Source organism: Gymnoscopelus braueri (assembly GCF_963280865.1).
Source record: "Gymnoscopelus braueri genome assembly, chromosome: 4".
Classification (NCBI taxonomy): domain Eukaryota; kingdom Metazoa; phylum Chordata; class Actinopteri; order Myctophiformes; family Myctophidae; genus Gymnoscopelus; species Gymnoscopelus braueri.
Window position 1 is genome coordinate 52,837,777 of NC_137605.1, and position 24,934 is coordinate 52,862,710.

Genomic DNA, 24,934 nt, shown 5'->3' on the forward strand with positions numbered 1-24,934 from the left:
CAGTCCACCAATGATAGAAAGGCTTTGGTCCTACGTAGATCAAACCCAGTTGAATTTGATGGCTATGGGCATGTGTTCAGAATGTCCCAGAACTTTATCCAAAAGGTGGCACTAGGATGCTCTCCAGCAGGAAAAGGAAGCAAAGGCGGTTAACCACCGACCATAAGTGGTTAAAGATGTACCTTAAAGCATACCTTATAATAAATACAATAAAAAGAGACAATAAACACATTTCTTTTTTCAAGTTTTTTTTATTTTTTATTTCTGGTTACTCTTTTAGTCCGAGAGCTACAGTAAGTTACTCTGTCCACTGGTTAATTTAGGGCCATTTTTAAACAACACACCAAATACGGGCGAGATAGATAGATGGATACAGCAGTGACCATGGTAAACGAGCCATAGCGAACACGCACATCTAAAAGTGGCGGTGGAACGTGGGGCGCGTCAAGGGTTAACACAGACACAAACAGACAAAATAAGTGCCATCAACCGAACCGCCAATTCTCATCAATAATAAAACTATGAACGCACAACTTAAGAACTTAAAGAACACACTCAGGACAACAGTTGTGTTGTAGCGCTAGAACAGGGCTGTGATGTGGAACCGAACTATGACGGGGCTGAAGGGGGGTCTGTGTGTGTAAAACAGAGAGAGAGGGGAAGGTGGAGAATGGGGCGAACGGGGGTCGGGGGTGGGGGTGGTCCCTTTTTGCAACGACTTCCTGTCTTGGGGGCAGGAAGTGGCCACCTACTCCTTGGAATGCATGTACACCAGCAGGTCGGCCACGCGGTGGCTGTAGCCAAACTCGTTGTCGTACCTGCAAACAGAGACACAGGTTTACTAGAGTGTTTAACAGAAAAAAAAAAAAAAAAACAAGCAGATAAAAGTCTCATAATCCAGTGGTTCTCAAAATAGGGGTCTGTAGACCGCAAGAGGTCCCTGAGAGGGTTTCCAAGGGGTCGCCAGTAAAATGAGGAACAGTTGAACCACTCTGACCCTATTTTACAGTTCGGCTATTCAAAAATAGCAGATCTAAAAGCTCACAATGCATTGTGATGTGACGTATTGAGACCTTGTAGATTGGCTATTTTCAAAACATTTTGAAAAATCTTATAAATTAAGATTTTAAAATATACATTATTCAAAATAAACACACAATTAATACAAATGTTCTCTTATGGGGGTCCCTGGCACAAAATCGTTATTATCCCCACATGATAAAATATAAAAGCGGATTTAAGAGAGAGAACTGACCAGGAAATGAGTTTGACGAAGTTGTCGTTGAGGGAGATGCCAGCGCCGGCATCAAAGATGGAGGAGTGGGTGTCCCCGACGAAGTCAGACGACACCACCTGCAACCAATCACACCACAGTCACGTGACATGCTGAACAGCCAATCACAGAGTAGTATGTGAACTTCATAGGTTAGGGCTTAAGGTTGTGTGACCAAAATGTTTTTTTTTGTTTTGCCCGTACCTGGTCCTCGGTGTATCCCAGCACCCCCTTCATGGGGCCCTCTGAGGCGGCCTTCACTGCCTGCTTGATCTCAGCGTAGGACGCAGGGCGAGTTAGACGGCATGTCAGGTCGACCACGGACACATCGGAAACGGGGACCCTGAACGCCATGCCTGTCAACTTACTGAGGGGACAGAGAGAGAGACAGGCCTGTCTGTCAACTTACTGAGGGGACAGAGAGAGAGAGAGAGAGAGAGAGAGAGAGAGAGAGAGAGAGAGAGAGAGAGAGAGAGAGAGAGAAGAGAGAGAGAGAGAGAGAGAGAGAGAGAGAGAGAGAGAGAGAGAGAGAGAGAGAGAGAGACTGGCTATTTTGTTCACCTATTATGACATGTCCAGTATAGGGAAGTTAGGGTTCATAATTAATTTTAATGTGTGTGGTGTTTGTGGTGTGTGTGTGTGTGTATGTGTATGTGTATGTGTATGTGTATGTGTATGTGTATGTGTATGTGTATGTGTATGTGTATGTGTATGCGTGTGTGTGTGTGTGTGTGTGTGTGTGTGTGTGTGTGTGTGTGTGTGTGTGTGTGTGTGTGTGTGTGTGTGTGTGTGTGCATGGCACTGACCCGTTGAGGTCGGGGATGACCTTCCCTACAGCCTTGGCGGCTCCAGTAGAAGCAGGGATGATGTTCTGGTGGGCGCCTCGTCCGTCACGCCACGCCTTGGCACTGGGACCGTCCACTGTCTTCTGGGTGGCTGTGTACGCATGCACCGTGGTCTACAGGACACACACACACACACACACACACACACACACACACACACACACACACACACACACACACACACACACACACACACACACACACACACACACACACACACACACACACACACACACACACACACACAGACAGGTGGTCAGATAGACAGGTAGGCCAAGAGGTAGACACACACAGAGATAGACAGACAGGTGTTCAGATAGACAGGTAGAGGTAGACAGACAGACAGACAGACAGACAGACAGACAGACAGACAGACAGACAGTGTAGTAGAGTACTGTGATTTACCATGAGAGCCTCATCGATGCCGAAGCTGTCATGGATGACTTTAGCCAGGGGAGCCAAGCAGTTGGTGGTGCAGGAGGCATTGCTGTGTACGCCCACACACACACACACACACACACACACACACACACACACACACACACACACACACACACACACACACACACACACACACACACACACACACACACACACACACACACACACACTCAATCAATAATCAGTGAACAGTGGCCCACCCTCTTTCCTCAAAGCCCGCCTACAATTAGGTAGTTCTGCTGTGTGTGTGTGTGTGTGTGTGTGTGTGTGTGTGTGTGTGTGTGTGTGTGTGTGTGTGTGTGTGTGTGTGTGTGTGTGTGTGTGTGTGTGTGTGTGTGTGTTACCTGACGACGGTCATGGAGGAGGGGTCGTATTTGTCCTGGTTAACTCCCATAACAAACATGGGGGCGTCAGGGGAGGGGGCGGAGACTACCACACGCTTAGCTCCGCCCTGGATGTGAGCCTGGGAGAGGAGCCAAGACAATACTGTTTGAACATTATGTAAACGTAAGTATATGCATGCGTGAATGGCTCAGTGACTGTGTGTGTGTGTGTGTGTGTGTGTGTGTGTGTGTGTGTGTGTGTGTGTGTGTGTGTGTGTGTGTGTGTGTGTGTGTGTGTGTGTGTGTGTGTGTGTGTGTGTGTGTGTGTGTGTGTGTGTGCGTGCGTGCGTGTGTGTGTGTGTATACGTACAGAGGCCTTCTCCACAGTGAGGAAGACTCCGGTGGACTCAACAACGTACTTTGCTCCAGCATCACCCCAGGGGATCTCTGCTGGCTTCATACTGCACGCACACGCACACACACACATACATACGCACACACGCACACACGCACACACACACACACACACACACACACACAAATGTAATCTGGTTAGAGCAGGACATTGCATACACTACTACTACTACAGTCTCTTCTCTAGGTGTAATGAGGTGTAATGACTCCACCACATGGCAGATGGTTCCATGATGGTGTTGTAGTTTTGGTCACGGGACGTCAGCAGATAAACATTAAGAGCAACTCAGGTTGACGGTCAATTGAACAAGGCATGTGATTTTGAAGACAATCAGAGCTCTCCGCCGGCTGATACGTCTGGTGACATCTAAACTCAGTGAGTGGGCTTAAGTGGGTGGAAACCATAGGGGAATTAAAAAAATCACACCCAGTGTGAAGTGGGCGGTGTGGTCACAGTGGTCATCACAGTGATGGAAGTTCACTTAAAGAAAAGTAATATTGTGGACCAACACCCCTAACTTAAAAAAAAACATAAATGTGTTTTTTTAAGTGTGTGTGTGTGTGTGTGTGTGTGTGTGTGTGTGTGTGTGTGTGTGTGTGTGTGTGTGTGTGTGTGTGTGTGTGTGTGTTTCTGTTTGTGTGTGTTTGTGTGTGTGTGCGTGCGTGCGTGCGTGCGAAATGTAAAAAAAAAACATAAATGTGTTTTTTTTAAGTGCATAGTCCTATTTATAGGGCTATGCACAATTGTCATGTTTCACTAGCCAATCACAGTCCTGAATAGACTGTGGTTGGCCAATCACGGTGCAGGGTTAGGGGGGTACACTGGTGGAAAATCACAGCGCAGGATTGGGGGGTGCAAATATCCAAACCTCACATATAGGGGCGGTTTCACCGCCCAAAAAATAACAGCTTCACAAAACCAATGTAAAGAATTTTAGGACATGTGGGAAGCCAAGGTATCGCTTTTCAAAGCAGTGGATGTAGATCTGTTAGCACTGGTGTTCTCCAATGTCCAATGTAATGTTCAATGTAAATTCATTGCATTTAGATTTCTCCTGACGTATCAGCAGGCGGAGATCTGTGATCGTCTACGTGAGACTAACTGTGCATACACAATATTTAGGGTTAAGACTAGGGATGGGTCACAATAGTCGAATATTCTTTACTGTGGATAAAAGAAAATCAAATATAGATATACTTTTTAGTTTTGTTGCAAAGGCTATATTCAGGGGGTGCACATAACTGGTGCGCAAGTGCGCATGCTTCGTCAAAATGCATGCTGCGCGGCACATCAATCGAAGGGAGGCGCTCTCGCGTACCAACAGCTGGGACCGGAATTTACTTCCTGAAGCCACACTCACACATTCACGGTGACGCAAGCGTCCGCCCCATACGCACCCCATACACACCCATGGTGCGGAGGTGGAGGGGGAGGGGATGCATGCTGCACGACAGGTGAATGTGTGAGTGTGGCCTCGAATCCTGAAACAGTCAGTCGCACACAACAAGCTGCTGGCTGCGTTACAGGCACTCACTTGTCATCCAAACCCGCGGTGTGGTCGAATAACTGTTATTAATAGCAGTAGAATAATCAACTTTGATTTTGATCAGTCATGCACATCCCTAACTAAGACCCATGCACAAGGCACCTAACCAGGAAAAATTTAGTCAATTTAGAATTGGTCATACAAGCTTGTACGCTTGTTTTCAATACGGCAGCTGATTTCACAGTGAACATCACCACACTCACCACTGGAACACGGAGATGGCGTTTCCGTCGACCATGAGCTTGTTGCCATCGTGGGAGACCTCGCCGTTGTAGCGCCCGTGGGTGGAATCATACTTGAACATGTAGACCTGCGCGCGGGGGGGGGGGGTTATACAGTCAGAGTGTGGAGCCGTGTGTGTACGTATGTGTGTGCATGCATGCATGCGTGCGTATGGATTAAAGCAGAATAAAATCTCACGATGGAAACATTTTGTTAAATCAATTCCTAATCTGCGATTTGTGAAACAGCGTGAAAGGAGCCCCCCCACACACCAGTGCTGCGTTTCATAAACAAGCATAACATGTCAAATAATTATAATGTTTTGGTAGCCATACAGCCAGCCAGTTGGAAGAAATTGCAGATTGAGGCTTTAACCTTTGCTTTTATGAATTGTAACATATTCTATTGCTAGTTTGACAACTTCAAATACTCTTTAACTCTTTGACTGCCAGAGTATTTTCATAAAGTACTCCCCCAGTGCCAGCAATTTTCGTGTTTTTTTATTTTTATATTTTGAATTTTTCTCATGAAAATAATTTAAGGACACATAATGTAAAGACCCAGCACAAATCCGCCACTAGAGCGCAGCACATGACAGCTTTGATCATGTCGTTGGGTCTCTCTCACCCTTCTTCATAGATTAGACAAGGAAAAACATGAAAACGGATGTGACGTCCCCCCCATTGTTTTGATCGGCGAAAATTACGTTGTGATATACGACGGCGATGACTGATCGTCACCCAGACCATAGATTATAGAAGAGAAACTGTCCGTTTGTCCGTCATACCGTGTGAAAGACCGTTTATTTACCTATTTTGGACGAAAATGACTGGGGAAAAGAATCAAAAACCGGAAACGGAATCCAGGTCATGAAACCGGATGCAGATGTCCGTGAAGTAAGTGGAACTCGAGAATAACATTGAATATTAAGCAGCATAGCGCAATCAGAGATTAAACAATGAACGCGCGTCCAGCGCGTCGAGCGCGTCGACGGCCAACTGGACAAAGTAGCACTTGACGCGTTATCGCGTCGTCCGCAGTCAAAGAGTTAATGTTAACCCATTTAGACCTGAGGTCGATTTTAAAAACGCCTTCTAAATTCTAACCTAAGTTTTCAGAACATTCCTGTTGCTATATATATGTCACAGGGAAATTAGTATTCCAGGGAAATTGAAAGAGGAGCGCTCGCTTTTAGGCGCGGGGCTTCGGCGAGTTTTTTACGCGAGGCTCGCGAGGAGGAGGAGGAGGAGGCAGCGCGAGGCGGGGCTTTGATACGAGGTGGCACGAGGAGGAGGAGGGGGAGGAGGAGGCGCGAAGCGGGGCTTTGATACGAGGCGGCACGAGGAGGAGGAGGGGGAGGAGGAGGCGCGAAGCGGGGCTTTGATACGAGGCGGCGCGAGGAGGAGGAGGAGGAGGAGGAGGCGCGAAGTGGGGCTTTGATACGAGGCGGCACGAGGAGGAGGAGGGGGAGGAGGAGGCGCGAAGCGGGGCTTTGATACGAGGTGGCACGAGGAGGAGGAGGAGGAGGAGGAGGCGCGAAGCGGGGCTTTGATACGAGGCGGCACGAGGAGGAGGAGGGGGAGGAGGAGGCGCGAAGCGGGGCTTTGATACGAGGCGGCGCGAGGAGGAGGAGGAGGAGGAGGAGGCGCGAAGTGGGGCTTTGATGCGAGGCCGACCTGGCTTTTGTTGTTCCCCCCCACATAGCAACCAGGAAGCTACGCTAGGGGAATGCTGAACACGCGTTCATGTGATAATAGTTATTGTCCATGACGGAGGCGCCGAAGGTCTGCTAGTCGAATCAGCGCCGTCCGAGTAGGGGAGAATAGATCTTTTCATGGGTTACAGTCTATGGTTACTATCCAGTGTCCACGACGACACACATGTGTGCGTGTGTGCGTGTGCATGTGTGCGCACACGCGTGCGCACACATGCGTGTGCATGCGCACACATGCACACGCACACACGCATGTGCATGCGTGTGGATTCAGTGTGCATTCATTGCCCTCTAGTGTTGGTTATACAGAATTGCCTGGGTGGGTGGTAAAAACAAGCGCTCCTTTTTCAATTTCCCTGGAATGCCAATTTCCCTGTAACATATACATAGCAACATCTAAAATGACACAGATGCTTTCCCGGTTTTAAAGGTATAACAACGTACAGGCTTTCCCGGTCTTAATGGGTTAAAATAACTAAAAACCGAAAATAGGCTATCTATAAGCTTACAATGCGTTGCAGACACGTTGTATGCTTGTAAGCCTATTTTCGATGACTGACTTTCATAGAAGTCAGAATGACTGAAATCAGTCGTGGCGACTGAGAACGTTAGTCCATGTGTGTGTGTGTGTGTGTGTGTGTGTGTGTGTGTGTGTGTGTGTGTGCATGCGTGCGTGCGTGTGCTGTTCTCACCATGTACTGCACGTCAATGAAGGGATCATTAATGGCCACAACTTTGATGCCTTTCTGGAGACAAGCCCTCAGAACGAGACGGCCAATACGACCGAAGCTGGAAGGAGAGAGAGATGAGATGGAGAGACAGTTACTCGGTTGTATTTAAGTTTTTTTCTTATTTATCTATCTTGTTTTTGTTACATTGTTCAGCAATTGAATTAATCTAATAAGATATCAGTGGCAGTTTATGCAGGGTGCCCCTACGCCGTTACAGTTAGTCACCGTCAGGCATTTAGCGATTAAGTTTATAGGTAAGCTTTGGAATGTGTGTGTGTGTGTGACCACAGCCTGGAAGAGGCATTCCAACGTCTTAAGGATGCTATTATACAGCTTGGTTACAAATGTAAACTGCTTGTGTTCATATTTGGAAGCCTCGGTAATGTCCATAAATCAGTTGTGAGAGGCCTGCAGATTGCAGGAATGCCCAAGCCAAAAGCAAAGGCATTGGCAAAATTCTGTTCAATGTCTGTGATAATTGGCAGTCGCCATATATGGAGGAGGCGATGCTTCCTGTACCCGTGATCTGTATTCTGAAATACTTGTTGTTGAGTTTTTTCCAAGTTTGTGCATCTACTACTGTTTGTGTTCAAGAATTTGTTGTTAAATGTGAACGCAAATAAAGATGTTAAATGTGTGTGTGTGTGTGTGTGTGTGTGTGTGTGTGTGTGTGTGTGTGTGTGTGTGTGTGTGTGTGTGTGTGTGTGTGTGTGTGTGTGTGTGTGTGTGTGTGTGTGAGTGTGTGTCTTACCCATTGATTCCAACACAGAGTTCAGGCATGGTTGCTGTAGGGTTATGTATGTGTGGGATTCACCTGTAACAACAACAAAACGACACACAAGACAGTTAAACACTGACAACATGACAGCTCATAGGTTGTATTCACAACACAAATCATTATTGTTACATCTTGTGTATATATACACACAGTATTTTAACCCCTTAAGCCCTATATACCTCGTCATACGACAAATAGCATATCTACAAGTTCACAACGCATGGTGATGTGTTGTGAGCTTGTAGATAAGCATTTTTGGCTATTTTTGGAACATTTTGACTTTTTTGTTTCTGAAATGGACCTGTCTGAAGCAAAGACCAACTCTTTACAAGCAGAGACAACACAGCTTAGAAACCATGGCCACAAGCTGCTGCCTGCTTAACAATACTTTTTATACTTTCAGTGTTAAACTAACACTCAGGATTATGCTGGGCAAGAAGCCACATTCCTCAGGTTCATAACAGCCTTTGGCACTGATATACTGTGTGTGTGTGTGTGTGTGTGTGTGTGTGTGTGTGTGTGTGTGTGTGTGTGTGTGTGTGTGTGTGTGTGTGTGGGGGTGTGTGTGTGTGTGTGTGTGTGTGTGTGTGTGTGTGTGTGTGTGTGTGTGTGCGCGCGCGCATGCATTGTTTTATTGTAATGTGTCCTGGTCCAATCTATCACTTTTGTTCCTCAACCTCCACGGACCTAGACAAACTCTGTGTGCGTGTGCGTGTGCGTGTGCGTGTGCGTGTGCGTGTGCGTGTGCCTGTATTGTAAAAGTCTACCATACTGCTTGCATATTTCAAGCCAGGACTTGCTGTATGATTTATTTCTTCAATTCCTTCTATGCTTTAGAGCTTGCAAGTATGCAATTGCATTACATCTTATCTCCTCTCCTCTCCCGTTCTCTCACCACTCCAAGCTGTGCCCATAGAGACATGCCAAGCAGCAGGTCTAAGCAGTGCATCTGACAAACAGATAAGACATTCCTCACAGCCTCAGGTTTTTGATCTGATCTGGCACATTACCCGCATTTCCACCCACCGTCAGTCCAGGCTATGGGACCGCAACTACAGATCCCAGAGCCCGGAGCAAAAGCTACAAAACGACCAAGCGTGGTAACTAGACTGTTGTGTTGTTCAACCCACACTGGCGAAATGAAAAGGATACAGGGAACTGGTTAACAGAAAGACTTTCCTTCGATTAGAAAGGAGCAGGAATTGTGGAGAGAGAGAGAGAGAGGAAATGGTGGAAATGAGTGGAAATGGTGAAACGAAAACATTATTTGATTGACGCTTCACTGCGTCATTGGAGAGCTGAAAAACGTTGACGCCAGTTCAACTTTATAAATATTTTTTAAGATCAAGCAGCGACAAGTGTCAGGCCTCACTTTGTAGCTTCATGTCGCTGGCTTCCATTGAAAATTAAATTGTAGCCAAACCCATTAAAACCGGGAACGCATCTGTGTACCACCATTATTCTATACTTTGGCTATTCAAAAATAGCAGATTTACAAGCTCATAGTGCCGCGCTATGATCTTGTAGATCTGCTATTTTTCAAAATCGTGAACATTTTTGAAAATCTTTGAATATATATATATTTTTTTTACATTTTTAACTCAAATACATATAATTTGGGGACATGAAAAAGTTGTAGAATCCCCAGAAGCAAAGATTTGAGTAAAAGATGTTTGCTTTAAAAAATATGTATTCAAAAGATTTGCACACATTTTCATGATTTTTCCAAAAAATAGCAGATCTGCAAGGACTCTGTGCCGTGCTATGAGCTTGTAGATCTGCTATTTTTGAATAGCCAAAGTATAAGGTTAAAGTGGTTAATCTAAAATGAGACATATGCGTTCCCGGTCTTAATGGATTAAGCTGATTGGGAGATTAATACTGCAAGTAGTTTGAAACCACAACACTTCTAACACCATGATATCTGTATCACAAGAGCCTGCAATATTCTACAGACACAGACAGGATTCAGACTGTTCCACACTACAGTACTGTGATGCTGTGAGGAATGTCACGCCTACAAATCAAGTTCCATGTCACAAGAAATCTTTTCATGTTATTTTTAACCACTTCTACTTAGTTGACCTGGAGTCCCCCAGGGCTGTATAATAGGCCCAACAATATTTTCACTCTAGACCAAACATGGGCAACTGGCGGCCCGGGGGCCACATGCGGCCCCCACCTTCACTTAATGCGGCCCGCAGGTTAATATCGGAATACTGATATATTATTGATGTTCACACAAATGCATTTGAAATTAAATAATAATTAAAAATAGCAAAAAATAATTCAGGATTCCAATTCAAAAAGCCAATTCTACAAGCTGAGCTTGTAGATCGGCTATTTCTGAATGCCGAATGATTGCCCCAGAATAGGGACGCTAGGATTCAAGTGGTTAAACAAATTCTAACTGTTCCTTTCTTTGGATAGGATAAACTATGTACAGTAGAAAAGGCTGTGATTACACAAACTGCAGTATATATCACAGATGGGATGGGAATGTTTGGCATTAACAAAAAAACAAATCTCATGATAGAAAAGTTCAGTTAGAGGCCAAGTCCCAGGCTGCAATTTGTGAAGCAGCATTAAAAGACCCCCCCCCTCCATCATGAACACGCATTCTATTGGTAGTTTGACCAATTCCAATACAGTTTAATCTTAAAATAACTTTAATATCTATTATTTCTGTAGGGCTTGACTATACCAACCACATGGGTTAGGGGTTATGGTAGAGAAAGCCCCACAAGTTGGCCAAGAGAAAGATATGCTGGCCTTTGAGGAATCCAAATAACTGAAATGAGTCGTGGCGACTGAGAACAGTCTTGTTGGCTATAACTGGGTTGGATTTATTGTTAATACTCTCTCTCTCTCTCTCTCTCTCTCTCTCTCTCTCTCTCTCTCTCTCTCTCTCTCTCTCTCTCTCTCTCTCTCTCTCTCTCTCTCTCTCTCTCTCTCTCTCTCTCTCTCTCTCTCTCTCTCTCTCTCTCTCTCTCTCTCTCTGGTCTGGCTGCTTCACATTCCTCTGGGACTTGACAATGCTGCTGTACAAACTACACTCACACAAACACGCCCATGGGTGTGTGTGTGCACATCACGTATGCTATGCACGTGCGTGTTTGGACTTGCTTTGTTCTGTCCTTTGATATCATCACTGACTGTATGGCTTTGAGTAGATGTGGTATGAATATGTGAGTAAGTGTGTGTGCGCGTGTGTGCGTGTGTGTGTGTGGGAACACAGAGTCCGTGGTGGTCACATGGTCAGTGAGAGGAAGAGGTCAAATAGGGAGACAGGAAGTGTGTGTGTGTGTGTGTGTGTGTGTGTGTGTGTGTGTGTGTGTGTGTGTGTGTGTGTGTGTGTGTGTGTGTGTGTGTGTGTGTGTGTGTGTGTGTGTGTGTGTGTGTGTGTGTGTGTGTGTGCGCAGAACAGGGATTCCAGAGTTATGAACTCAATGCAACTCAGCTAACATTCCTGCACTAATCACTCCTGTAGAAAACCCCACACACAACCTTCCACACAATGGCCGCTGATAGCAACACGTACATTAACCTGCTGATATTGATAATAACAGTACACTTGTACACTATTTGTATGGCACTTTTCAGATCAAACTTTGCATTTGAATGTTTTGATTCCGGTGTGTGTGTGTGTGTGTGTGTGTGTGTGTGTGTGTGTGTGTGTGTGTGTGTGTGTGTGTGTGTGTGTGTGTGTGTGTGTGTGTGTGTGTGTCATGATGCAACACCTAAAACCACTGACCATCAGTGTTCTAAACCCGCGGATGTGGCTGGATCAGAACAGAGTGGTGATTTGGTGAAATCCAAACAGCTTTAAATCACTGATCTGGAATATAAAAATGTATGGTTTGGAATGTAATCTATGTGTGTGTGTGTGTGTGTGTGTGTGTGTGTGTGTGTGTGTGTGTGTGTGTGTGTGTGTGTGTGTGTGTGTGTGTGTGTGTGTGTGTGTGTGTGTGTGTGTGTGTGTGTGTGTGTGTGTGTGTGTGGGGGACTGTCTCTACATGCATGACCATATTAGGTAGGAATGGAAAGATAGCTACTGAAGAGTCCTTACAGTGTCACATGCTCAGCTCCATGTTCCTGTGTGTTCAGACAAAGCATCCTGTCAGCACCTTCTTTACACACACTAGAGGCCGTCCAAAACGTTTCTGACGATTGATACCAACCCCGATATAGGGTTTGGATCCTTTAGGATTTCAACGATTCCGGCTCCTTAACGATTTCCTCTTAACGGTCTGATTCTTAACTTAACTTAACGGTTATTTTTTTCATTTCCTACATTTTGTTTTTCAATTATTTAAAATATATATTTTTTAAATCCCCCAAAAATGCATACATTTGTACGCTCTCAGAGTTATGGTGGTCCTTGAAATTCAAAAGTTTGAGAACCACCAGTATTGTAATTGTGTAGCAGACATGAAGTCCACATACCAGCTCTGACAGTGTGATATTCCGATTCCTAAATGTTGGATGAGATCCGGTTCCTCCGGTTCCAGATCCCAACCCTATCCCATTTACCGATAAGGTACAATATATCGGACTATGTCCAGTGTGCTACACAGTCTGAAGAAGCTTGTGGGCCAGCAAATGTGGGCGCCATGCGTGGACATGCCAACATACCTACACCCAAAAGGGGCGCGCTTGTTGCATTGTAGTGATTTGTGTTAAGAAAAGGATACTGCACAAGATGACAACAGGACTGGATGAGACTACCATGACTATGATTTGGTAACTGATTGCCTAGAGATCAAATAAAGCATAGTAGTGTAAGTAATTAAAACAGACAAATAATAATATCACTATATCAATATATATAATATTTGTGGTCCAATCTCACACACCCTGATGAAAATCAGCAATTATTTCCTCCAGCAGTTTTTAAACATCATATAATGTGATTTTAGTAAAACTTCAAAAGCTTACACCTACACAAAATGTTTCAAACAACAAACCGCCAAATAAAGTAGGCATTGTTGCTGCACTAGCAGGCCATTGTTCATGAAGTTGGCACGTTTAACAGATCGTTGTGTAGAACTATGACCCTGATTTAGGGCCACGGTTGAGGTTACAGTAATGAATAATGTAAGGCATCTAGAACTGAAGGCTAAGGTTACGAATAGAGGTTGAGGAATGAATGTTGCCAATGGAAGATTCTCACAATATAGTAAGACAACATGTAAAGGGGTGTGTGTGTGTGTGTGTGTGTGTGTGTGTGTGTGTGTGTGTGTGTGTGTGTGTGTGTGTGTGTGTGTGTGTCTGTGTGTGTGTGTGTGTGTGAGAGAGAGAGAGAGAGAGAGAGAGAGAGAGAGAGAGAGAGAGATACTGTAGTAAGCAAGGGCGCAGAGGATTACCCTTGAAGTTGTTTGGCCTTCATTTTAGACTGTAATCTCCTAATCTGGTGTATGTGTCCGGCATTGTGGGGCAGTCTGTCAATCCCACACCGCACAGCATTATGGGAACTCTTTAAATAGACCTAACGGGGCAACGAGATTAGTATAAACCAGCTAACACACTCACACACAGAGTTGTGTTGGCTCTAGTGGTCCACGTGGTCTCAATATAGTTTGTTTTACAACCTCACCTACTTACTGCCTGTCAGGGTTACCCAATTTACCCCAGAGCATGGGGATGCCACACCACGCCCCCATGGCTAGGATTTTTACATCACTTGACAGCAAGGCAGACACGCTGACAGCAAGGCCTTGATGCTCGTGAGGCGCGCCCAAGCGAGTCGCTAGGAGCGCGCCGTCTGAGTTGGCAAGCCGTGGTGGACGGAACAGGTTATCATCTGTTTCTAAATTGCACATTGTACTTGAATGACGTGGGCGTTAGGCTAGCTAACGTTAGCGGGCTATCTAGCTCGCTACATAATGTAAACTGACTGGCTGCAAGCGGGTGCATGTCATTTCAACACAGCCAACACAGCCAAATTAAAGAATTCATTATGAATTAATTAGCAAAAAACATTCAGAGTTCCAGAGTTGTTCTACTGCCGATTCTGTCTCTCTACAATCAAATATGGTATATTAAGCAAAAACTGTGGTTGGTTCTATTTTATACTGAGTTATTGAATGCCTTTTTTTCCCCATTAGTGTGTGTACTGAAAAATGCAGATCTACAAGCACACAGCATTGCGAGCTTGTAGATCAGCTAGTTTCTGTCTTCTTTCAGGCAAGAGCAGCCATTTTCTGTTCTGCTGTTGGCTTCATTAAACATTTAGGCACTGAAAGACAGACAGACAGACAGAGAGGCAGGGTACAAGACAGAGAACTGGGAGACAGGGACATTAAGAGAGAGAAGAAGAACTGAAAGTGAGAGGGCATGGAGACAGGGTGAAAGGATAGACAGACAGCCCCCCCCCCCCCCCCCCCATGGTCCTCTCATATTCCTGTCCTGTTTTGTATTCTGGACCCTGCAGTCTGTATGTCTGCCTGCATTCACACATTAACAGCAATGTGTTCTCTCTCTCCCTCGCCCTCCGACTCTCTTTCTCTCCCCCCTTTTACACAGGTCTCTCTCCCTCCCTCCATCCCCCCCTCTCTCTCCCCTTTACAGAGGTCTCTCTCCCTCCATCCATCTCTCGCTCTCTCTCCTGTCCCCGTTTCTTTACATCTCTCCATTTTATCTCAACGGTGCTCTTGCCCTTGGGTTGGCAGAAAATGGCTGCCGTCTCTATGTCTGTGCGTGTGCCGCGTGCACAAATTGTGTGGGAAAGAATGGCCACCTTCTGTGTGTAGGTACGTGCACGCATGCACACACATAATTGTGTGACAGCCACTGCTTGTATCAGCAACCTTATGAAGACTCCGTCATCAGGAGTTATATTACTGTGTGTGTGTGTGTGTGTGTGTGTGTGTGTGTGTGTGTGTGTGTGTGTGTGTGTGTGTGTGTGTGTGTGTGTGTGTGTGTGTGTGTGTGTGTGTGTGTGTCGACACACCCCTGTTCCAAGTTTCCAACTGCCTGTTGCCTGGTTACAGCGTGGGCTGTATAGCCAATAGAGTTGCTTCTTTGTATGTGAGCCAATCAACATGGATCTGGTATTCAACACCCTTTCTCTCACACTCTCTCTCTCTCACTCTCTCTCTCTCACACACACACACACACACACACACACACACACACGCACGCACGCACGCACGCACGCACGCACGCACGCACGCACGCACACACAGGCAGTATTGTGTCGAGTGGTGCAGTAACAGCTTTGTAGCAGCATGTTGCAATCTGCTGGCACTCGTTTAGAAGAAGAGAGGAGACAGTGGATGGACAGACAGACAGACAGACAGATATACAGGTAAACAGACATGCAGACAGACAGCTAAGATGACAGCTAAGAACAGTAATAAATTAACCATATTAACCCTGGCTCCCCTATTTTTGACAAATTTTCAAATATGTTCACATTTTTATTAATAGCCAATCTACAAGCGCACACGTCACAAAGTGATGTCTTGTGATTTTGTTGTGAATCGGATATTTTCGCTACACAGCGGGTTACACATGAATCCACATTCACTTATTGATAAACCTTTTTACATTTAACAATCCATTATCCACAATTAATACATCAATTGCAGTTTGTATTTATTTTAGTATTTCAGAGGGCTACATTGGACGGGAACTGGGTGGGTGAATCGGTGCTGAGTAAATTGTCATCTACTCTTCTGATTGGCTGACCAGACAAGAGTGCCTTCCAATAAAAGAGGCTCTAGATGGGTTCTCCCTCTTATTCTCTCTCTCTCTCTCTCTCTCTCTCTCTCTCTCTCTGTCTGTCACTCTCTCCCTCAATAAATCTTCGTGAACTGTTACTGACAAATTCATTATGACAGTTCAATCTAAATCAAAAGGAAAAGAAAATATTGAATGCTCTTCTGATGGTAAATTGTGTAACACACTCCGCACTTCTCTCTCTCACACATACCCTCCAATCCATCATCCATCATCTATCCTCCTCACCCCTCTCCTCTCATTCACTCAATCTATTCCTCTCCTCTCCCGCTCTACTCATCTCCATCCATCTATCCTCTCTCTTCCTCATTCTCTTCCACTATCCTTTAACAGGCTTCAACATCTCCACATCTCTTTTCCTTCATTGAGTCACCCACCTCCTCTTCTTTTTCTATATCTTTTACTCAAGGCTGTTTTTTTTTTTTCTTACATTTTTATCCCACGATTTTTGTAACCCATTTTTTTCACCCGGTGCCAATTTCCTAAGTGATCCTGGGCGCTACACCAGCCCTACACCAGCATTACACCAGTCCCCCACAGTAGGGAGGCCAGGGCCGAGCTCATGCTTCCTTCAGGCATGAGAGCCAACTGACCTTCTTGTCACCTAACAGGGGGGAGTTTCCCTGGTTGGACGTAGCGCGTGGAAGGAACACGTTATTCCAACCAGTTCCCTTCCCCTCCATTAGGCGCCCCGGCTGTCATGGGGGAGGCGGTATAGTGACCAGGATTACTACATGTTTTTGTGAGGGTATTAACTACCCTAGGAGACACGGGGAGAACATGCGAACTCCACACAGAGTAGGCCCTTTCGCCAACCCCACCTAGGGTATGGGCGCTGATGACGCGGAGGAGAAGACACGCCCCCAGCGCCCACAGCGTCAAGGCTGTTTTACTCTCCTCTCATCTCTCTATCTAGAGTATCCAAGCCCTGTCCTCCATCTCTCTATCGATCCAAGTCCTCTCATACACATCACTGTAAAAAAAAAGAAACATAATTATACTGGTTCAACATATCAGCAACATGTTGTCTTTCACTTCTGCCAAAAAGGCCCCATGCTATGACCTATTTCACACACACACACACACACACACACACACACACACACACACACACACACACACACACACACACACACACACACACACACACACACACACACACACACACACACACACACACAATAGGGGCAGTGTCTATGTAGGTCACTCCCCCCTGAGGACATGACTAATGTCATGTGACTGATGCCCAGTCAGCCAGAAACAGCCCCAAAAAACTACAGAAATCTGTTGCGTCTCATTTGGACAAAACATGTGTTTACATGGAAGGACCTATTGTCAATTAGCCTATTATTATAACAGGACTGTGAAACATGGCTCTTCCAAACGGTTAAGAAGCAGGCAGCAACAGGTCGATCAGAGGCTGCACAAACGGGAAGGAAAGCGGTCGGTCAGAGGCAGTGCAACAGACGGTGAAATGGGTGATAAGCCAGACAGGACAATGGACAATGTTTGATCCAATTGTTCTCTCAGACATAATGGAGACCGAGAGGAGAGGAGAGGAGAGGAGAGGAGAGGAGAGGAGAGGAGAGGAGAGGAGAGGAGAGGAGAGGAGAGGAGAGGAGAGGAGACATCCCTCCTCCCCTTTGCAATGTGCAATGACTCAGCATTTCACTTCCACAAGATGGCTGCCAACACGAAAAATGTTTGTCACACAAACATACAAAAATTATTACTAGTTGCATAAACCCGATGACCTTTTCCTGTTCCATTTACACTAGTAAATCTCTCTCTCTCTCTTTCTCCCCTCCCACCTGCCTCTATCTCTCTCTCTCGATTTTGGTAGTTTTCCACCGCTGGGATTTAATTGGCTGGGAGCCCAGATGCAGCCAAACCAGCCAATTAGTCATTCTATTCAGTCTGCTTGTCCCGCCCCACAGTAAGTCCCTCAACTCAAGCAAGTTACAATAACTGGGAATTACACACCACACACCACACACACACACACACACACACACACACACACACACACACACACACACGTAGGCACCTTAGCTGTCCAATAACTTAAATGCTAATAGATTCCGCGTAGTTTTTATTCCTCACTTACAGTTACAATACCTAGTTTCACTAATTAGCATCCTTCCTGTCTGGTTGAAGGGTGTGTTAATGAGTGAAATCAGCTGGTGAGAGTTTTCACACATGACAAGAGTATATTGCTTAAGGCTAGAGCAGTGGTTTTCAGTGGGCCAGGAGGGCTTATTGGAAAGGAGATGGAAATTACAATATGTTTATTGTAAGATTGGTCGCATCCCTATTTTGGGCATGATCAATGGCTATAATGGGGTCCTTGACATGAAACACCCCAAACTATTAACCCTCAAGAGTCGCTGAACAGCTGTGTGCCACACCCCATTTCGCTGATCAAATTTTAATAAAGGCATGTGCGCAAGTGCACGCACACGCACACGCGCACACACACACACACACACACACAAAAACATGAATTAGTAATAGGGCAGCTGTATCAAGCTGCAGTCGATTGAAGACACGCGATTGCTCTACAGTGGCTCACACACACACACACACACACACACACACACACACACACACACACACTCTAATACACCCAATCCGTCCACAGCCCTGGGAGCTTGTGTCAGCAGGTTGTTGACACGGACAGTCATCCTCTGGACAGCTACCTGTCAGTCATGTCATTCAGATCTGACATGCAGGTTCAGTCCAACCAAACATGGCCTCCACTAATTAGGCTAATTCCGAGACTCTCTGGCTGAAGGTCATTATTTGTAAAGCACCCTTCATATTACACAATGCAGTAAGCACTGCTTGTAAAGCAGTACTTACAAACATTTACTATATACAATAAGAGGAAGCAGAGTAATGTCCATTACAACCAGAAAGCTGCCCAGGATTAAGGCCATTTTGTCCTTCTTGCTGTGCGTTTGGAAGTTGCCCTTAAGGGGACCGTTATGAACAGGATGTGGAGTGATTGTGGAGTTCCTTCTGTCTTACACACATCCTGAATAAGATTGCTGCGATATTACAAAACAGAACACTCAACTGGATCTGACAGGAAAAACATCACATATTAAGTTCAAGCAGGAAAGCCTGATCATCCAATCAGAACTATGATGAGGTTATCAGATGAATCTGTTAATTTCCCTTAGGAGTTCAATAAAGATTCTGTATCTTAGCTCAGGAGACAAAGTAGAAGCCAGGCTGAGTGACTATTAAAAATACATTTTATCACCCATTGTCCTTAAAGATAATATTTCTCATGTGGCTCTTAGACAGGAGGAAAGGTCTGCTGCTTCTAATAGTTAGGATGGTTTAAATACAGAGGACAAGCTCCAGGTATGTGCACATTTGTACTGTAAATGTACACTCAACGTGGAGTGTGTTTGCTTCACCACACCCAGTGGACACTAACATTGGTGAGTTTCCGTTGTGGTATAAAGAGTGCATTGTATCTAAAGCAGTGATTCAATGACTCCTGGCAGTCGGCCTGGCCCCTGAAGTGTTGTCGACCACAGATTTTGACAAGTTGTTTTAGCTTGATGATCAGATCTTGACACATCATACTTTAAACCAGTTCCTACTTCCTACCTATTTTGGGCATTTCAAAAATTCAGAAAATAGTCTATCTGTATTGTAATCTACAAGCTCACAATACATTGATTGCAATGCAGCTTGTGAGCTTGTAGATCACAACGCAGCAGTTCCAGTTTTTTATTGTTTAATAAAGTAAACAATAAAAACTTTGTCAGAGGGCTGGATCACTCCAAGATGCTCCCCTGCTCTCACTATAAATGCCAAATAAAGTAGTATCGATGGACAGGTTGCAAGTGTTTGTTTGCATGGTTGTAGTCTGCATGAACCCTGTGTGTAGCAGCAGCCCAGGGCTAAGAAGATGGAGTTAAGAGGGATAGGAAGCTGTAATTGGATAACAGTCTACAACACGCTGAGCACGTACAACCCCCCCCCCCCCACACACACACACACACACACACACACACACACACACGCACACACACACACACACACACACACACTCCCATTTCTACATCTTTAGCCAGCACTCTCATCCAGTGCCACTTACAGTAAACACACCGTAGTAGAATGAGTCAACATTAGAATACCAACATCAATGTGAGCTATGTGATACGCTGTGCTTTGTAGCTACATAACATGCTAGTAACAAGCTACTGTGAAATATGGCATCATCATGCTAACATTTACCTTCCCTCTGCATTCAACGCAAGGAAGATGGTATTTTATTAAAATATTTTCTGTCCGTCTGTCCAGCTTCTCTTTGGTTCACTGCCAAGGCGTTTCATGTCCATACAGAGCTGTAGGATAAAGCTTCCATCATCCCTGTGCCCGCTGTGACCTTCCCTCACAGCGGGACCAATGACCTTCAGCTGTGAAACAAGACCAGGCAGCCATCCATGATGCCTGCATCCAACCACACCCACACTGCAAAGCCCTGAGTCTTCATAAGGGGTCCATTTGCACCCTCTCAGAGCCACATGAACACTCTGGATTTTACAGTGCACTGAGGCCCGAGGGAATTGAATCGCTGTGTCGCAGAAGCACAACGACCACTGTGAATTAAGAGGTTTTGTCAATGGATTTTATGACATTTTAATCATTTTAGGAATAAATTGTGGACATATTTTCACCTTAATGTTAGCCATTGAATACTGACTGTATTTAGAATCAAATCTCTTGTTTTGTTTTTTTACTAATCCTTTAAAAAACGGTTGCACTTTGGCTTAGACAAAAAAAAATCTTCTCATCATTTTAACTGTGGCAAAAATGCTTGTTTTCTAATGACCAGGCCAACATCTTATGTTTTGCAATAAAAGGCTTCAACAGGTATATGAGAGAGACTGCGGCAGAGTCATGCGACATGGAGGACAATATGTCCTGTGTCCTTCAACTGCATCATGAGACAAACTGTCATTTCATCTTTAAGGAGATAAACCCCTCTACTCATCCTCATCCAAATCCTATTTACTGAATGAATGCATGAATGAACAGCTGTTCAATTCATCACACTCACAGCAAGACCAGCCTATATCTTGAAGCAGGTGTCGCTTGTCGAAAATCCGCGACACCATATTACTACTAACGGTGTATGAATGAGGCATTACAGAAAAGCAATGACGTAACAAAGCAGACCTTCCATGATGACGATGAAGGGAGGCACGTAGCTTCATAAATTAATACAGTACATCTGCTCATGAATATATATCTATAGGCTATAATGCATTTTGCCTATACAAACATAATATATAAATTCACATTTTCCCAGATCTCGGTTAATTGACGCTGCCTGCAGAATATGATCAAATATGACTCAATCTATGAACTCCATTATATACCACATTACCACTGCTTATGACGACAAATAACTTGAAATAAGACCACGATGCAAGCACATATATGTGGTGCAAAACGTTCGTTATGTAACATTAATCCACTTCCGTAACAAACTGCAGCATCGTGTCACGTTACATATATCCTCCTCCTCTTCCTCCTCCTCATCCTCAACCCGGACATTTAAAGCTGCGAATGAATGAACCAAAATTCACCCACAGCCACAGCTGCTAGAATTATCCCCCAAACACCCATTCCATGAAGGGCTTTATTCTTTTTTCCCCCAAAGTGTTGTTTTGTGTGTGTGTGTGTGTGTGTGTGTGTGTGTGTGTATGTGTGTGTGTGTGTGTGGATAGATGACGCAACACACTCACTCACATCGTGTGTTACACAACCGTGGGCGCATCATCACCCTGAACCTGAACATGACTTTCAACATTATTATTACAACGTCTGTTCTTTTGTTTGTTTTTTTGCCACCGTTGCAGCACTAACGTTGTAATAAATAAATGCAATAATAAATGATAAATGACGGAAAATAATAGTTTATTTCAAAAAATACATGATGTTATTTTTGAACGACGTCACACCCACTTTTGTTTCTTTTCTCGTGGAAGCCAACGAGAAGGGAAACAAAGGTGGGTGTGACGTCGTTCAAAAATAACCTAATGCGTTTTAAATGAACTCTATTATCTTTAAATAACGTGTTTTATTCAGGGAAGTCACGAAGTGTGTGGTTTAGCTCTTACCTTTCAGAGTTGGAGGATGCTGGGTTGTGGACGAGCCTTGCTACCGCCCGCCCCCTTTATACAGGACACGTGACACCGGGGCGGTGACGTCACGTCTTCCGCCTTGTCCTGCTGCGCGAGCGAGCCGAGGATCCATTCTGCACGAGGCCTAGGGCACGAACCGGCGGAGGTTGTCATGGTAACCACAGAGAGAGGAGGGAGAGAGAGAGAGAGAGAGAGAGAGAGAGAGAGAGAGAGAGAGAGAGAGAGAGAGAGAGAGAGAGAGAGAGAGAGAGAGAGAGAGAGAGAGAGAGAGAGAGAGAGAGAGAGAGAGAGAGAAAGATGCGAATAGAGAGGCAGGCATCATTTCAGCAGGCATGTGTGCATGCCTGCATGAGCGGGTGCTTACGTGCGTGTGTGCGTGCGTGTCATCTGTCATATAAGCCAACAGGTTTTCCACAATCCATGTGGAAGGTTAGAGCAGTTATTTTAAAAGGATGAATGCAGTGGTGTAGATGCTAAATATTTAACAGTGATGGAAAACATGAAGCCTACCACTGGTCACCACAGAGCACTGCACATCTATTCATACTGCATTTAAAATATTAAAATCTATTGTCTCTATCTGGGTCCTAGACTAGAAGCAATATTGTATTGCTGGGGCCTCCAGTGTTCTGTGTTGTGTAAAGGACTGTGCACTTTGTGTGTGTGTGTGTGTGTGTGTGTGTGTGTGTGTGTGTGTGTGTGTGTGTGTGTGTGTGTGTGTGTGTGTGTGTGTGTGTGTGTGTGTGTGTGAGTGTGTGTGTGTGTGTGTGTGTGTGTGTGTGTGTGTGTGTGTGTGTGTGTGTGTGTGTGTGTGTGTGTGTGTGTGTGTGTGTGTGCGCGCGAGCGCGTGCATGCGTGCGTGCGTGTGTGTGTGTGTGTGTGTGTGTGTGTGTGTGTGTACATTGCAGTCTTATGTAAGACGTATGCTGCAGGCATGTCACGTTCCAGCCAGACTGCAGAGAGCTGCAGGACTGTATGTATTGGAGGGATGCTTGATGGTGTACTGCATGTACACTGCAGTACGGATGCATGTGAAACATACCCAAATAAGGGTCCATTTGGTTCCATTTGTACACTCTCAGAGTTACAGACCCATTAAGTGTTCATTTGGACCCCTGGTGGTACCAGGGCCCGATGTTGAGAAACAGTGATCTTTCTAGTCTGATTCTTATTCTGTTATCAAAGATGGTTGGTAGGTTAGGTAGGTTGTAGGCAGCTTTTTAATTAATTTATCATCACATCCAAATATCAAATATGAAAGAAAGTTAAAGTTATATTCACATTCTATAATTCTGTTCTTCTAGGCCTTCTAAACCTGTTGCTCTTGTCCAGTCTATTATATATTGTAATATATTCTCCCCGCTGTTGTATTTGATGAAGGGATTGGTTGATGAAATGATGTATTAGCCAGGAAACAGATTAGAGGAGTTCAATGTTGTAACCTAGTACTCTAGACCATTATATAATTCTGTTGTAGGCTATTTTCATGTCTGTCATGGAGGGAGTTATGGTGATCTGTTAAAGATATAAGATAAAAACTAAACATTATCCTATTTGTACCCTATTATGTACATTATTATGTTATGTTATGTTATGTTATGTTATGTTTTAGTATATTATATTATATTATATTATATTATATTATATTATATTATATTATATTATATTATATTATATTATATTATATTATATTATATTATATTATAGTTGCATCATTAACATCCTGCCCCGCCCTCATGCCGCATCACGTGTCTGCCAGGGAGAGGCAGGTCTACGTGATGTTAGATGCGTAGAGAGTAGAGACTCACACAGGGAGATCCCTGCACTGTGGTGGACTGGACAGGATGGAACATTGACTCATACATAAGAAGACTATTGTAGCCTACAGTCCCATAATAACCAGTGTTGGAAAAAGTACTCACATTTGTTACTTAAGTAAAAGTATCTATACTGCAATGTAGAAATGGCCTACTCTGTTAAGTAAAAGTCCGGAATTCAAAATGTACAAAAGTATTGGTTTCAATTCAAAATGTACTTAAAGTACCAAAACTACTCATTATGCAGAATGTCCCATTTTGCAACTTTTAATGTATACAAATTCTCTGAAAATGTAGATCTGCTATTTTCAAATGGCCGAATGGATGAATTGGGTAATGTATGTTTTGTAATAATAATCTAAATCTACAAACTAGTAACCAAAGTTGAAAATTGGAAATACTCCAGTAAATTAGAAATACCTCAAAATTGTACTTAAGTACAGTACTTGAGTAAATGTACTTATAAATAAATAATAACCCCCGTGAAACACTGGTTTGCACGACATTTCGTCATCTCTAGCTTTGATTTCCTGCTGTTTTGCAACGCTGCCCTGTGGTTGCGGTTGTTAACGGTTTGGCACATAATAAAGTGGCCTACTACAATTTTCTGATAATAGCTCATTTTATTACATTTTAGTTGGTGTAGACAACCGTTTTATTAACGTTCTTCTAATTTAGCGAGTTTAGGTTGACAAAGTCTGTTAATATGTGATGTGTATATTTCATAAACATAGACACAAATGTAAGCCATATTTCACAGATAGCCTACAGTCAGACACAAGAGTGGATTCAAGAGGTGACTGTTGGTCTGGGCCGGGTGGGGTACATACACTTAGCTTTGCCTTTTGTTGTTTACCTGGGTTCTATGCATGTGTCTCCCTTCCCCCTTTCCTGCCTATACAGTTGCAAATCG

At 44.4% G+C, this 24,934-nt stretch overlaps 1 protein-coding gene across 1 annotated transcript; it reads right to left on the bottom strand.

The window, feature by feature from the left end:
• Positions 1–231: 231 nt before the first annotated feature.
• LOC308084068 (glyceraldehyde-3-phosphate dehydrogenase 2-like) lies at positions 232–22,259 on the bottom strand. The gene is made up of 11 exons (XM_080426543.1): positions 22,181–22,259; positions 8,262–8,324; positions 7,472–7,568; positions 5,047–5,153; positions 3,253–3,343; positions 2,904–3,022; positions 2,524–2,605; positions 2,080–2,231; positions 1,478–1,640; positions 1,256–1,353; positions 232–818 (listed from the first exon to the last, which is right to left on the bottom strand). The coding sequence occupies exons 2-11, from the start codon at positions 8,288–8,290 to the stop codon at positions 749–751; spliced, it is 1,008 nt and encodes a 335-aa protein (XP_080282669.1). The 5' UTR covers positions 8,291–8,324; positions 22,181–22,259; the 3' UTR covers positions 232–748.
• Between the last annotated feature and the right edge of the window lie 2,675 nt (positions 22,260–24,934).